The sequence below is a fragment of the Octodon degus genome, unplaced genomic scaffold (genome assembly GCF_000260255.1).
Source record: "Octodon degus isolate 3935 unplaced genomic scaffold, OctDeg1.0 scaffold00141, whole genome shotgun sequence".
Lineage (NCBI taxonomy): Eukaryota > Metazoa > Chordata > Mammalia > Rodentia > Octodontidae > Octodon > Octodon degus.
Genome location: NW_004524717.1, coordinates 5,248,262 through 5,261,516, shown reverse-complemented (window position 1 = coordinate 5,261,516; position 13,255 = coordinate 5,248,262). Strand labels below are relative to the sequence as shown.

Below are 13,255 nucleotides of genomic sequence, written 5' to 3'. Positions count from 1 at the left end.
AGGTTTAGAGGGTGGATATGAAGGAAATTGCAGTAGCTCAGTCCCACAAGTGAACACCCGGCCACCAGTAAGGGTCATGGACACTGTCCATGTGCACCACATACTAGATCTTTGTGCGATGTCCTATCCCCAAAGTGTTAGAAGTGCTGATCATATATTTGCCATTCCAGTATTTTTGTTATGTTTTATTCTTAGTAATTCTTTGCTATCATAAAAACTTTGTCTTAGTTGATATATTTCTCTATATATACCTAATCAAATTCTGTGTGAGTACTCTGAATTGATCACAGATTTGTACATATGATATACTACATTCTGGCCTCTTAGTTGGACTCACAATTTAATTTTAATTTTTGAATATTTTGAAATATTTAATTTTGAATTAATATTCAATTTTCTGAATATTGTTTAATTTTCATTTTTAAGATTTATACTGTTTCTTTCACTTACAATCTACTTATAAGACAGTATGATATTTTCTTAATATTAGAAACTTTAAAAAGTGTATTTCCATTTTCCATTGATTTTATATTGTTTTTTCTTGTCTTTTACATGCACAGACATACACACAGACACAAACACACATACACACATACACACACATATAAAAAAAAAAAGTATATAACCTGACATAAGATTGATACTGTTCTGTGGAAATTTTCAGTGACCTTTTAAATGGGTTTACCTAATATAATTATATTTTACATAGTCCTACATAACTACCAATTTGAGAGCTCTTTATTGTTTATCCGGGACCATACAGCAACTTCTTTTGCCTTCTGGGTTATGGTTTTTGTTATTTTCTTTATGCTACGTCTGGAGGTATTAGAATATTTTAAGTTTGTATAATTGGAAAATATTTTACTTTTAGTTTTCAAAGTTATGTTTGCTAAGTATAAAATTCTAAAAAAAAAATCAATGAGGACAGATCTATTTTTTTTCCAGTCCTTTGAATAAATAAGTCTAGTTTCTTACCCACTTGCTCTTTTTTTTCAAATGAGGAATAAGATACTATTTATTTTTGTTCTCCCATAACTAATATTTTTTTCTATGTATATGCTTTAATGATTTTTTTCTTTATAATTAGTTTTGCATGATTTCGTTTTTTGTATCTTGATATGGTTTTATTCTTATTTCTTGTGCAAAAGGTTCATTTTTCTTGGAAATGTGGTACTATAATTTTAACTAAATTCAGAAATTTTAAATCTTTGAATACTTATTACTTGTCCCCATGTACTTTGAGAATTCTAGTTACATGAATATAAGGTTATTGATTTTGGCACAGAGAGAACTTTTAGACAATTTTTATTGTTATATTTAAGTTTGTAAATAATTTTTTTACAATGTGCAATCTGTTATTAGTCATTCTGTATTCATTTCAAAAATATTTTTCTCAGGGCTGGCCAGATAGCTCAGCGTATTAAAGCACCTGCAAGCAGGCACTTGGGACTGCCTGCCATGCAGGCCCCTCCCCTGGGGCATGCTGAGAGGGCAAATGAGACTGGATGTGGTGGCACGTGCCTGTAATCCCAGCTCTTGGGAGACTGTAAACAGGCAGATTATTATGAGTCCAATCTAGTAGTGAGACCTTGAACACCCTGTAAACCTTTCCCTAAAATACAAAACAAAAAAATAAATATTTTTCTAAAGTTCACTCTGCATCTTATATCTGTCACATTTCAGTATTTGTCTGCAATTTTTGATTTGCTGTATAATTATTGATTTTCAATAAAGTTAATGAGTACAAAAAATCAAAGAAAAAGTAGGATTTTAAATATTCTCATCACATAAATGACAAATATCTGCAGTGAGATATGCTAATTAGCCTGATTTGATCATTCGACAGTGTATTCATCTATAGAAACATCATATAATACCCATACATAAAATTATTGATCATTAAAAAATAAAACAAACACCTAAGTCAGTTACTTCTCATGTGCTATTTCCCAGTTTACAACATTTTGTTGCAATGTTTCCTCTCCTGTTCCTTTTACCCTGTGTGTTTTACAATAATTTTTGCTATCATTTTTTTGGAATTTGAAGGTAGTAAAATATGTATATGTTCAATCTTCTCTTTTTCTTCAGCATGTTACATATTTTCTAGTTTTATGGTTTGTGAATCTGAAATGTGAACAGTAAACATAAAGGTCAATTTCAAGCATTAAAAAAATTATCTGAAGTAAAGTTGAAGAATTAGGCATACTCAGATAAAGTGCAGGTCACACTGAATGGTGTTGGGTACCTGGGTCTTAGGTGATGCACCCTGAGTGACTCAGGTATTCCCTTAGTTCTAATAAGGTGATTCATTTTTAAAAATAAATCTCTTTCAGATCAAGTATTTGGAGCCAATCTTGCTAATTTGTGTCAGAGAGAGAGTGGCACGGTGCCAAAATTTGTGAGGTTATGCATTGAGCATGTTGAAGAACATGGTAAGAGAATGAGTTTAATTTTATTTTTTTACATTAGCAAACCACCTCATTGTTTCACCATGAAAATACATAGGATTTTTATTGAGGCAACCAGAAGTTCTTAAGACCCTAAGATGTTAAGAAAAGCATTTTGTTTACAAAAACTTACATCATGTCAAGTCAAGACATCTATTGAATGTTTAATATGTGGTGATTAATTGAACATCTAGTAATCTTGGAAGCCATTTGGAGTTACTATTTGCTTAAAATGAATAAGATAGTGGTTATAACATTGAGTTTATTGAGAAATGAGGGAACAGTATAGGAGATCTGATTTATAACAAGGAGAAAGTTTACTGTATTAAAAATAAGATGGCATTTTAAAATTTTTTATTTTTAGATTTATTTTTTGGTACAAGATCTCACTATGCGGTTTAGACTCATAATGATCCTCCTGTTTTCAGTCTCCTCAGCATCTCTGATTACAGGTGTGCACCATCATGCCAGGACTCCATCACCAGCTCAGTGTGTCCCGGGGCAGGGCCAATGCTGCATGTAGTACCGGGAATCGAACCCCAGTCCTTTCACTTGCCTACGCAGGCATTTAGTCCACTGAGCTATCTCGATGGCCCTATTTTAAAACTATAAATTAACTGTACTAAATAGATAAAATGCCCTTCTATTGAAAATAAATGAATTCTTATTTTGTTTAATTTTAACAATATTTATGCTGCATTTGTATGAGTTGACTATATATTGACTATAGTCATTAATTTATATCTGTATAGTATTAGAGGGGCTGGGGAGATGGCTCAGTGGAATAAGCACTTCCCTGGCAAGCGCAAGGGCCTGAGTTCAATCCCCGGTTCTGGAAAAAAAAAAAAAATCAAGTACTGTATAGTATTAGAAATATTTTATATAATCAAAACGTATAATTTGATTTGTAGCTTTTAGCAGTTACAGGTCTCTTGTCTCATTGACTTTTCTTGTCAGTGTAGTATTAGAGACACACTAGGAGCCTTCATTTGAAAATAAATGAATAGCCCATTAGATAATGTGCTTCATTAAACATGTGCGGCATTATCAACACTTTAAAGAGAGTTTTTCAATGTGTACATTTTACTTTATAAAATGTTGTGCAAAAGAATGGGTAGGTTGATGTTATCTGCTGGCTTCCTCTCTTAACTGTCCCCAGGTGTTTGTGAAAGTTTATCTTAAATTGTTTGTATTTTATGTTTAATGAATGTAATGTTTTCTTTCAACTAAGCCACAGTCTACATGATAAACAAAGTAGAATTATTGCTATTTATTAGACAGAATTTGGAATGAATTGCCACTCTTTTCCTCCTGCCAGATGTGTATAAAAAGCTATTTAGAGGAAGAATTTGTCCCTTTGGTCTTAAGCTAATAGTAATGAATAAGAATTCTGAAACAGACATCTTCAGAAGAGGCAAATAAGCGCTTTAAACATAAACTATTACTATCTGTTAGGTTTGGATGTGGATGGAATCTACAGAGTGAGTGGCAACCTTGCAGTGATTCAGAAGCTCAGATTTGCAGTCAATCATGGTAAGATTATATTTTCTGTTATATTCAGAAGCATCACTCCTAATTTTAGTATTTGTTTAAAGTAAGTTTTGTAAGTGTCTTGTTCCTCCTGTTTGTCAGATGAAAAATTGGACTTGACTGACAGCAAATGGGAGGACATTCATGTCATCACTGGAGCACTCAAAATGTTTTTTCGGGAGTTACCAGAGCCTCTATTTACATTTAACCACTTTAATGATTTTGTCAATGCAATTAGTAAGTATGTAATTCCACTCTGTGTTCTAGATCCTGAAAATTCTTGGTTTTTTCTTACTTCATCCAAGACTTCAAAGGATCTTTTCACTATAGAAATTTTAAATGTGACCACCAGATGTCACTGTATATTACCAAATACCAGCTTTGAAACTGCTTTCAGTTTCATAAGAATTGCTGCAAAATACTAAGTTTCTTTCCCCCCCAGAGCAAGAACCAAGACAGCGTGTTGCTGCTGTTAAGGAGCTAATCAGACAGTTGCCAAAACCGAATCAAGATACAATGCAGATCCTTTTTAGGCACCTCAAAAGGTAAGGGGACTGCACAGCTAAAGAGGTACGTTATAGTACAGGTGAAGCTCCTATTGCAAGGACTGCTCACACTCAGGCCTTGATACCAGCTATGCCATTTGCTCCCTGTATAATTCAGAAAGAGGTGCCCATTTCTATGTAGGTGAAATCATTTGGTGAGAAGACTACATTAGAGTACGTACATATGAAACATTTATATAACAGTGCATAGCAAGTATTCAAACATTGTTGCTAAAGTTAATATGAAGATGACGTTGGTTCTTAACATATATTAAATTATCCTAAAATAAAGCCATTATAGCTTTATATTACTGTATTATAGTCACCTTAATAGCTGAATTTGTTCATAATTCAGAGAGCATTAGAATACTAAAGTAAATGACCTCAGTTTTAAAAAATATATGTATAGAATTGAAAGTTTTACTCTTGGTACCATAGTGGAATGTCATCTATTCATGGCACACGCACACACCCACCCAACGTAGGGGATGAATCATTGCTGGCTGAATTATAACACAGATACAAGTCTGTGTTCTAGTTTAAAATTAAGCTAAAGGCTTATGAATTCAAAAAGTATGTTGTAGTATGTGTTTATTTCAGTTTTGTTTTTTCAAAAGCAAGCTTCACATGGCATTCAAATTGAATTTTGCTTTTTAAAATAGTTTATATGTCACCCTAGGAAAGCTAGCATTAGTTCTCTTTTCTAAATGCAGCCTATTAGGCTTATAATACAATTTGAGTTTGCCCTGTTAAGTTTTCTCTTTTAACAATTTTTTTTCTTTTCCTTAGAGTTATAGAAAATGGAGAAAAAAACCGAATGACCTATCAGAGTATAGCAATTGTTTTTGGTCCCACCCTATTAAAGCCAGAAAAAGAGACTGGTAATATAGCAGTTCATACTGTTTACCAAAATCAGATTGTAGAATTAATTCTTCTGGAATTAAGTTCCATCTTCGGACGATGATTCTTATGGAAGATAACCTGTGGGATAGAAGCTGGATTCCATCACGTCTCAGATCTTTATATGCAGTATGTTTTATTTTTGGACCAAGCAGTAGCTCTTTTGATTTTGCACTTTTTGAGGGGTCAGAAGCAAAGGGGAGCGTGAAAATGCCTGTTAGGCCCTCATGTTTGCTGCTTTCTTGTGAGGTGATAAGACTGTAATTTTGGATTCATTTATCCTGAATGTTTGCATTTCATACTCTGAATTTCAGTACAAATCAAAACTGAGAATTCTAACCAGTCATATACACTGGATAATTTGGTAAGAAAAACTACATTTCTCCCCTCAAACTGGGTAATGTAGAATTTCTTCTCATTATCTATAAGTTCTTCACTTGGTGGAAAAATACCTGTTATCAGTTATTTTGAAAACACTCTGGGCATTTGAAACAAAATGAAGTCTATCTTTTTTGAACCTGTGTATTTCTTTTTCAGGGTCGCATGCAGTGGCAGCCTAAAGTGCTAGAATCCATGGTAACCTAACTATGACCCTTGGCAAGGCTTGCTGTTGTTCACTATAGAGCACAGCACCCTGACCGGGTATAGTAGTTGCTTGTTTGGGCAACACATAATCCTGCTTAGAACACTGTGATGTACTGGACTTCTGGTTAGCATAACTCAGTTCAGAGCATTTTTGAGCTGTCTTGCTATGCTGAATTGTAGCTAACAATCCTAATTATATCTAGTGCCATATTGAGTTCTTGGTATGACCCTGTGGAAACAGAAATTATTTGATGTAAATATGGGCAAAGGACTTAATGTTCTTTAGCTTGTGTACATAGTTGTGCTGTATAGTCTCAAAATACACTCTAACCCTATGTTTCTAATAATGCTATTGGTAATCTTTCCATGAATATTAGGTTTCCTCCAGAAGTAGGCCATTCCTTAGAAAAACTAACTATGCGCACTTTTAGATTTTAATTACATTTACAGGCAGATTACTGTAATGCAAATGGTACTGGAAAAATACTGAATAAACTTGCTCAATGGTAAATGCACTACAAGAGGAACCTTTTAGATTTATTTAATATGTACAGAATACATTAGAAAAAAATTATTAGAGAATTCTAACTCTCCAGTCTGAATAGTAGAAACCATGTGTAAATCAGATGGATGTTGGGTGGAAAATGACAGTGCTACATTTGAGAGTTTCCTTTACATTACTAATGTATATTGATTTGTACAATAAAACAGGGTTTGGAAGATTTTGTTATAGGGAGCATGGTCTGTCACAAATTTTTTTAAGTGTATTTTTCTAGATTAACTGCTGTATATGAAATGTCTAATCTAATAAAACTATAAGAGGTTGAGAGATTTTTTCCATTGGAAATGTGCATTTTGGTTTTAATTTTTTGTTGTTTTTTCATTTACTCTTATACCTCATCTAAAAAATGTTAACTGAATCCAGTATTTCCTATTGCATGTAATGCTTTCCTCATTTGATGCCTTTTCTATTCCTCTCCCTATTAGCACCTCTCTGTATCCAACACACATTTTATTTCTTTATTCATATGGAAAGTGAATGATTTGACCAATATTCTTTTTGCTTAAATTATATTTTTAATTTACATATTGTCTTCCTTGGGAACTTTTTTTCAGGGCTTGATGTAGGGGAGGAATAACCTATCTAAAAACTTCTCCCCTTAGTCATGTGGTGAAAAAATAACTGTATTTGCTGTTATAATCTTAAATGGACAAACCAAACTACTTAACAGCCAAAGCAGATTGTTTTAGATGGAGAGAGAATGTCCCAAATCAGAATCTTAATATTTGCCTAAAGATGTCATGTTAACACAATATGCTTTAGGATTGGTTTAAATCCTGATTTTGTACCAGGGAAACAGTTAAGACTCAAACCTGTGATCTGTGATGTTCTCTTAGAGGTTATGAACATATCAAAGATGAAACAAAAATTTGTCTTGTGTTTCTTGTTTCAAAGTATAAATGTGTGTATGTGAAGTCTTTAATGTTTTATTAGTGTACAGCTAATCATCTTACTATAATATGTGTACAATGAGATCAGTGTTTTGTGTTTTTATTCTTTGTGAATTAAAAATTCTCACTTGTTTTTGTAATAACCAGTAATACTTTCCTGTCTTGACAGCCTGACTTTTTAGTAGAAAATATATTTAAAAATAAAAATAAATTGCAATCGAATTTATTTACTAATAGACCTTTCACAATATCATAATAAAGTTGGAAATTGAAAAAGTATATTCAAGTACACTATTCTAATTTCAATTAGAAAGATACTTATTTAAATTTTATAGCAACAAATTTTGCTTTTATTTTACAAATAAGTTGTGAAATATCTGCAAAAATGAGTTATAGATAATGAGCAAATCTCTAAACACTTTGCATATGAAAAATACAAATGGAATAATTCAGCCAACTTTGGGATTAGGGGTAGATTGGTTATATGTGTGTTTGAAATATATATACACCCACATATACATGCATGTAAATAGTGTATGAGTATGCCAGTTGCTTACATATAAATGAAAAACTCGATGATGATAATCATCATAATAACAACAGCAGGTGCTCGGAGCCCTTTGTACTGTTTTTATTTCAGCCCACACTTCTTAGCAAGCCCATCATATTGGATATTAAGATAGTAGCAAGGAAGAGCAATTTCTCCATAGTTGTGCCAAGCGAGTTTTTGCAACTCATGAGAAAAGCTTCTCTTTAAATATGCAAAGTAAACATGTAGCTCCTCATGACAGTAATTCCTTGGCCATCTTTAGACATTTTTAAAGAATAAGCAGAATCTATATGTAATTTAGGTAAGGAAGAAAATAGTAATAGTCATATGATGTCAGTCCTTAACTGATCTAATAAAAGTTGAATGTTCCAGTCTTGCATCTATATTGAGAATTGAAGAAGGTGAGGAAGTTAAGGTTGTGTGTGTGACTTTACTCTCCTGGGTAAACTCTGTCCATCGCTGCTGATGATCCACATTTACAGGAAGCACCTCTCCAGCCTGTGACTAAAGATGGTGTTTAATGGCTGTGTGTTACAGTGTTGGAGTTGGGGCATAGTTTTTATTTTTTAGGCAGTACTCCAGTACATCTAATATAGTCCTCGGCAGTGCAACTGTAGTTTGAGATAAAAACAAGCAAATGGAGGCTCAAAACACAACCACCAACCTCACAATAATGGTGTATTTGAAGCTGTTGGAACTCCACACACTGTAAACTCAGGCTTAGAAGAGTAGGAATTAGCATTCTAGAGAAGAGGGGACAGTGCCTAATGAGATGTGTGCAACTGCTAAGACAAGGGAGCGCTCCTGAAGAATCTCAATTAGTCTTCTCAACTGGAGTTTTGTTGGCCACTGGTGGCTATAAGAGTCAGCTGGATCGAGCTTTTACAAACTGGCCTTATGCGAATATGGCACTTAAATGAACTCTTTCATTTTCTTCATCGCTTCATTTCTCCCACAGGGGGAGAAAAAGGAAAGAAAAAAGCCTTTCCTAGTACTCTGACAAAAAGAGCACTTAGAAAACAAGGTAACTTAACAAACCACTACAATATGTATTTAGAAAGGTCTGGTTTCTTATTCTCTCTCATTGACCCACCTCCTGCCCCTTTTACTTTCTCTCTCTTACTGTTTTTAGAAAAGCTACCTTGGTAAAGATGTTTAATTATTGATGCTAGTAAACAGATCTTTCAGGTCATTCTTACAGTTGTGGCTCATACAGCAAGAATTGAAAATTACAATATTGTCATGAAACTTATATTGTTGATTAAATCCATGGAAACATCAGAAGGACAAACTGTACTATTACCAATGTTGGAGGTGGGGCATAGTTTTTTATATTTAAGCAGTACTGCAGTACAACTAATATAGTTCTGTTCAGTGCAGTTTTATTTGGAGATAAGAGAAAAAGCAAACAAATGGAGAGGTACAAATCAGAACAATTAATGTGAAGTCCTGGTAGAATGACCAGATAAATTCTGCGTAGCATTGAAGGCTACCTTCTTCTGGGCATTTTGAGAGTTTATATTTAGGGAAGAAAATAGGAATCTTATGTGCTCAAGTACAACTCAGTCTTTTTGATAAGGCAGAAAAAGACCCACGAAGCTCCTCACATTAGCAGATTTTAATGGAGCAACTAAGGCAAAAGTTGATGGTGAGTGCTTAGAGTCATAGTCTTAAGTCATTGACACAGTAAACCCCATTCTGAAAGACACTTAATGTTTTTATTCGGTACATTTTTATTTAAAGTTTCTGATCAACTTAAGTATAGTAATGCCCCTTTTTTCTGTGGGATACATTCTGAATCCTCTGATGGTGAAGTAATTTAAAGTATATAGGAGGATTTGTACATAGATTACATGTGTATAGGTTAGAAGTGACTACTATGATATTTTACATAAGTGACTTTTAACATCTATAGGTTGTAGTCTTTACCAAGTGGTGGGTCAGGGGAGTTTATCTTGGAACCAATCTCCAAGGATATTGAGGAACTATTTTTTTTTTAAAAAGTATGTCCTGCAGCATTGCCATATAGTTATCGAGTTACAGTGTTTAGTTTACCTAATGCCTCCTGTGCATCACTACATTTGATTTTGGGGCCATTGTTACATAAGAGTTACAAGTAATATGATACAACAGAGAAAACCCAGATTGCTAAGTGACTTAACAGTAGGTAATATATATAATGTGGATACACTGCACAAAAGAATAATTGTCTTGTGTGGTAGCAAATGAGATGGTGCGAGAGTTTAAACTGCTTTGAACATGCTCAATTTAAAACTTACACATTATTTTACTTTTGGAATTTTCTACTTAATATTTTTTGGCCATATGTTAGCTTTCCATCACCTTGGCAAAATACCTGAGTAGATAAATGTGTAAGAAGGAGACCTTTATTTTGGCTCATGATTTCAGAACCCTCAGTCCATAGATACTTGGTTCTTTTGCTTTGGGGCTAGAGTAAGACAAAGCATCATGGTGGGGAGCACGTGGAGGAGCAGACCTACTCACTTCATGGCAGCCAGAAAGCTAAAACCAGGAGGAAGTGGCCAGGGCTGTAATACCTTTAAAGGGCACGCTTTCCCTGACCTTCCTTCCTCTATCTTCTGTTCCTCATCTCCCTATGGAATACCACCGGCTAGAAACCAAGTTGTCAACAGATAGATATTGGGGGGTACTTGAGATCCATTCTGTAGCAGGTCAGAATACGCTTGGCAGCAACTGAACTACCAGCTAAACCATGTGTGTGCATGTGTGTTTATAGCATATTCTAGCATGTTTAACAATATTGAAGAAATAACTTGTTTTCTTTTGTGGTTATCAATTTTCAAGCTAAGTTTTTATTTGTGATTTTTATAAAATATGTACATTACACCTTACAAATACAGAGATCAGGTAGTTACTGCTCATTAAATGTACTTTTTGTTGGGTAGAACATGAACCAGCATCCTTTTTCTCTGGCAAATAGTCTGAGTTGAATTCTGGACCTGTTTCTATCCACTGACATTCCTGAACAGGCCATGGTGTACATTCACCTCTGTTTAACAGTGGGTATCTGTTAGAACTTATGTTCTAGGACAGTACTATTCAGATGCTATAGTTACCAGCTATATGTGGCAGTTAAAATTTTTTTATTGTGGTTAAGTATGACATAAAATTTTCCATCTTAATGAATTCAGTGGTGTTAACATTCCTAATCTTGTGAAACCATCACCAACATCCATCTCCATAAGTCTTCATCTTGAAAAACCAAATTCTGTATGCAATGAACAGTAACTTATTCTCTCAGCTCCTGGAAACTACCATGTTTTTCTGTTGCTATGCTTTTGACTACTTTATATAAGTAGAAATATACAATATTTATATTTCTGTATCCTCTTATTTTAATTTAATATGTTCTCAGAAGCCATGCATGTTATAGTGCATTACACAGTTTCATTCATTTGGAAGGCTAAATAATATTCTTTTGTGTGTGTGTGTATATATATATATATATATATATATATATATATTATGAATTAATTCAGGGCCTACAAGGTCACTAGGGTCTCACTATGTAGATTGGACTTGTAGTGATTCTCCTGTTTTCAGCCTCCCAAACGCTGGGATTACAGGTGCACGCCACCATGCCCAGTCTCAATAGTCGTCTCAGCGCACCCCAGGGGCAGGGCCATCATGGCAGACGGGGATTGAACCCCAACCACTGCATTCTGCCTAAGCAGGCACTTTAATCTCCTGAGCTATCTTGCTAGCCTCTGTGTGTATATATTTTGTGAACAGTTCATCTCTGAGTGGGCACAGGTTGCTTCCATATTTTGACCATGCCACTGTGTGGCTACTGTCATTATGAGGAAGTATAGGCAAATCTCCCTTTGAAATTTGGTATTTAAAAGAAATTTTTTTTTTTTTTGTACCTTAAAAGATGCTGTCAGCAGAGTAAAAGAGGCAACCCTTAAAATGGGAGGACGCATCTGAAAATCATACCTGATGAGTAATTGATATCTAGAATATATAGAGAAGTAAAACATAACAAGAAAGGCTGGGCCAGGGATATAACTAAGCAGCACAGCACATGCCTGGCAAGCACACGGTTCTGAGTTTGATTCCAAGTATCCTCCCTCCTCCAAATACCCAACAAAAAAGGTGACACAAAAATAGGTACAGGACTTGAATAGACGTTTGTTCAGAGAAGATATGCAAATGGCCAGTAAGTACATAAGAAGATGGTTATTATTGCTAATTATTAGAGAAATGAACATTAAAACTAAAAGCAACTGCTTCATATCCTTTAGGTTGACTGCATTAAATGTGGATGGGAATATGGAAAAATTAGAAGGTATTCCTTATGCCAGTTTACATTTTCTCATTGGTGTGAATGTAAGATGGTAAGATCACTGTGGAAAACAGTCCAGTAGTTCTTCAAATTAAAAGTAGAATTTATCTAATGCAACAGTTCCACTCAAAAGAATTTAATTAAAATTAAAACATTAAAAATGTGCTTAGTCATAATAACTACATTCTTATTGCTTGATAGTGACACAGAATGTAGTGGCCACCATAACAGTACAGAGGTGAAACATTCCATCCTCACAGAAAATTTTGCTCAACAGTGCTGTCCTAGAAGAACCAAAGCTTTTATGCAGTGATTTGTGGTTCTTCATAATTGTCTTGTGGGCTGCATGTTTAAGGGGAGAAATACATTATTGTAGTTCACACAGTATGCTTGTTTGGGGCTGGAAGGGCAGTAAATATGGTTTAACTTCCAGTTAAATTTCATCAGGATACTTGTAGTTAGGTGAAAACCAATTTGAAACTGCCTTCAAAGGAGCCTCAGTTGACATTTTTCTCTCTGAGAAATTTTGAAATGCTGTACTGTGAGAAGTTGTGCCATAATAGTGTCACATTGAAATTTTAGAAATTTTCACTTTGATGGAAAAGCTTTAAAATCTTATTTTAGATACTTTGTCACTAAACACTGAAAGAAATTATTCAATTGCAACTTTCTCTTGGGCTCCAGGATACATAATATATACTTCTCCTTTAATAATGGTCTACACGATCTAGTAAAGATCTTAAGAAACCTACTTAACAAAACTTTTAAGTGGCAACTGACTTCTCATCATGAATAAAAGGAAATTATTGGTAGTCTCAAAACAAGTTAGTGTGTCTGCACGATTTCATCAGCTGTTTGCTGAAGTGTGGGATACGACTTAAGTAGAGACCTTAGAGTAGGTACTAATTTTCATTTTTTT

General features: G+C 34.2%; 1 protein-coding gene across 3 annotated transcripts in view; it reads left to right on the top strand.

Moving 5' to 3' along the window:
- Positions 1 to 7,094, top strand: part of Arhgap12 (Rho GTPase activating protein 12) — a 119,436-nt gene extending 112,342 nt beyond the window's left edge. For all 3 annotated transcript variants that reach the window (XM_023701831.1, XM_023701829.1, XM_023701828.1), the window contains 5 exons: positions 2,334 to 2,432; positions 3,903 to 3,980; positions 4,080 to 4,214; positions 4,420 to 4,522; positions 5,312 to 7,094. In XM_023701831.1, the coding sequence (XP_023557599.1) occupies positions 2,334 to 2,432; positions 3,903 to 3,980; positions 4,080 to 4,214; positions 4,420 to 4,522; positions 5,312 to 5,486 (590 nt within the window). In that variant the 3' untranslated portion in view covers positions 5,487 to 7,094. The remainder of the gene's footprint in view (positions 1 to 2,333; positions 2,433 to 3,902; positions 3,981 to 4,079; positions 4,215 to 4,419; positions 4,523 to 5,311) is intronic.
- Positions 7,095 to 13,255: the final 6,161 nt, after the last annotated feature.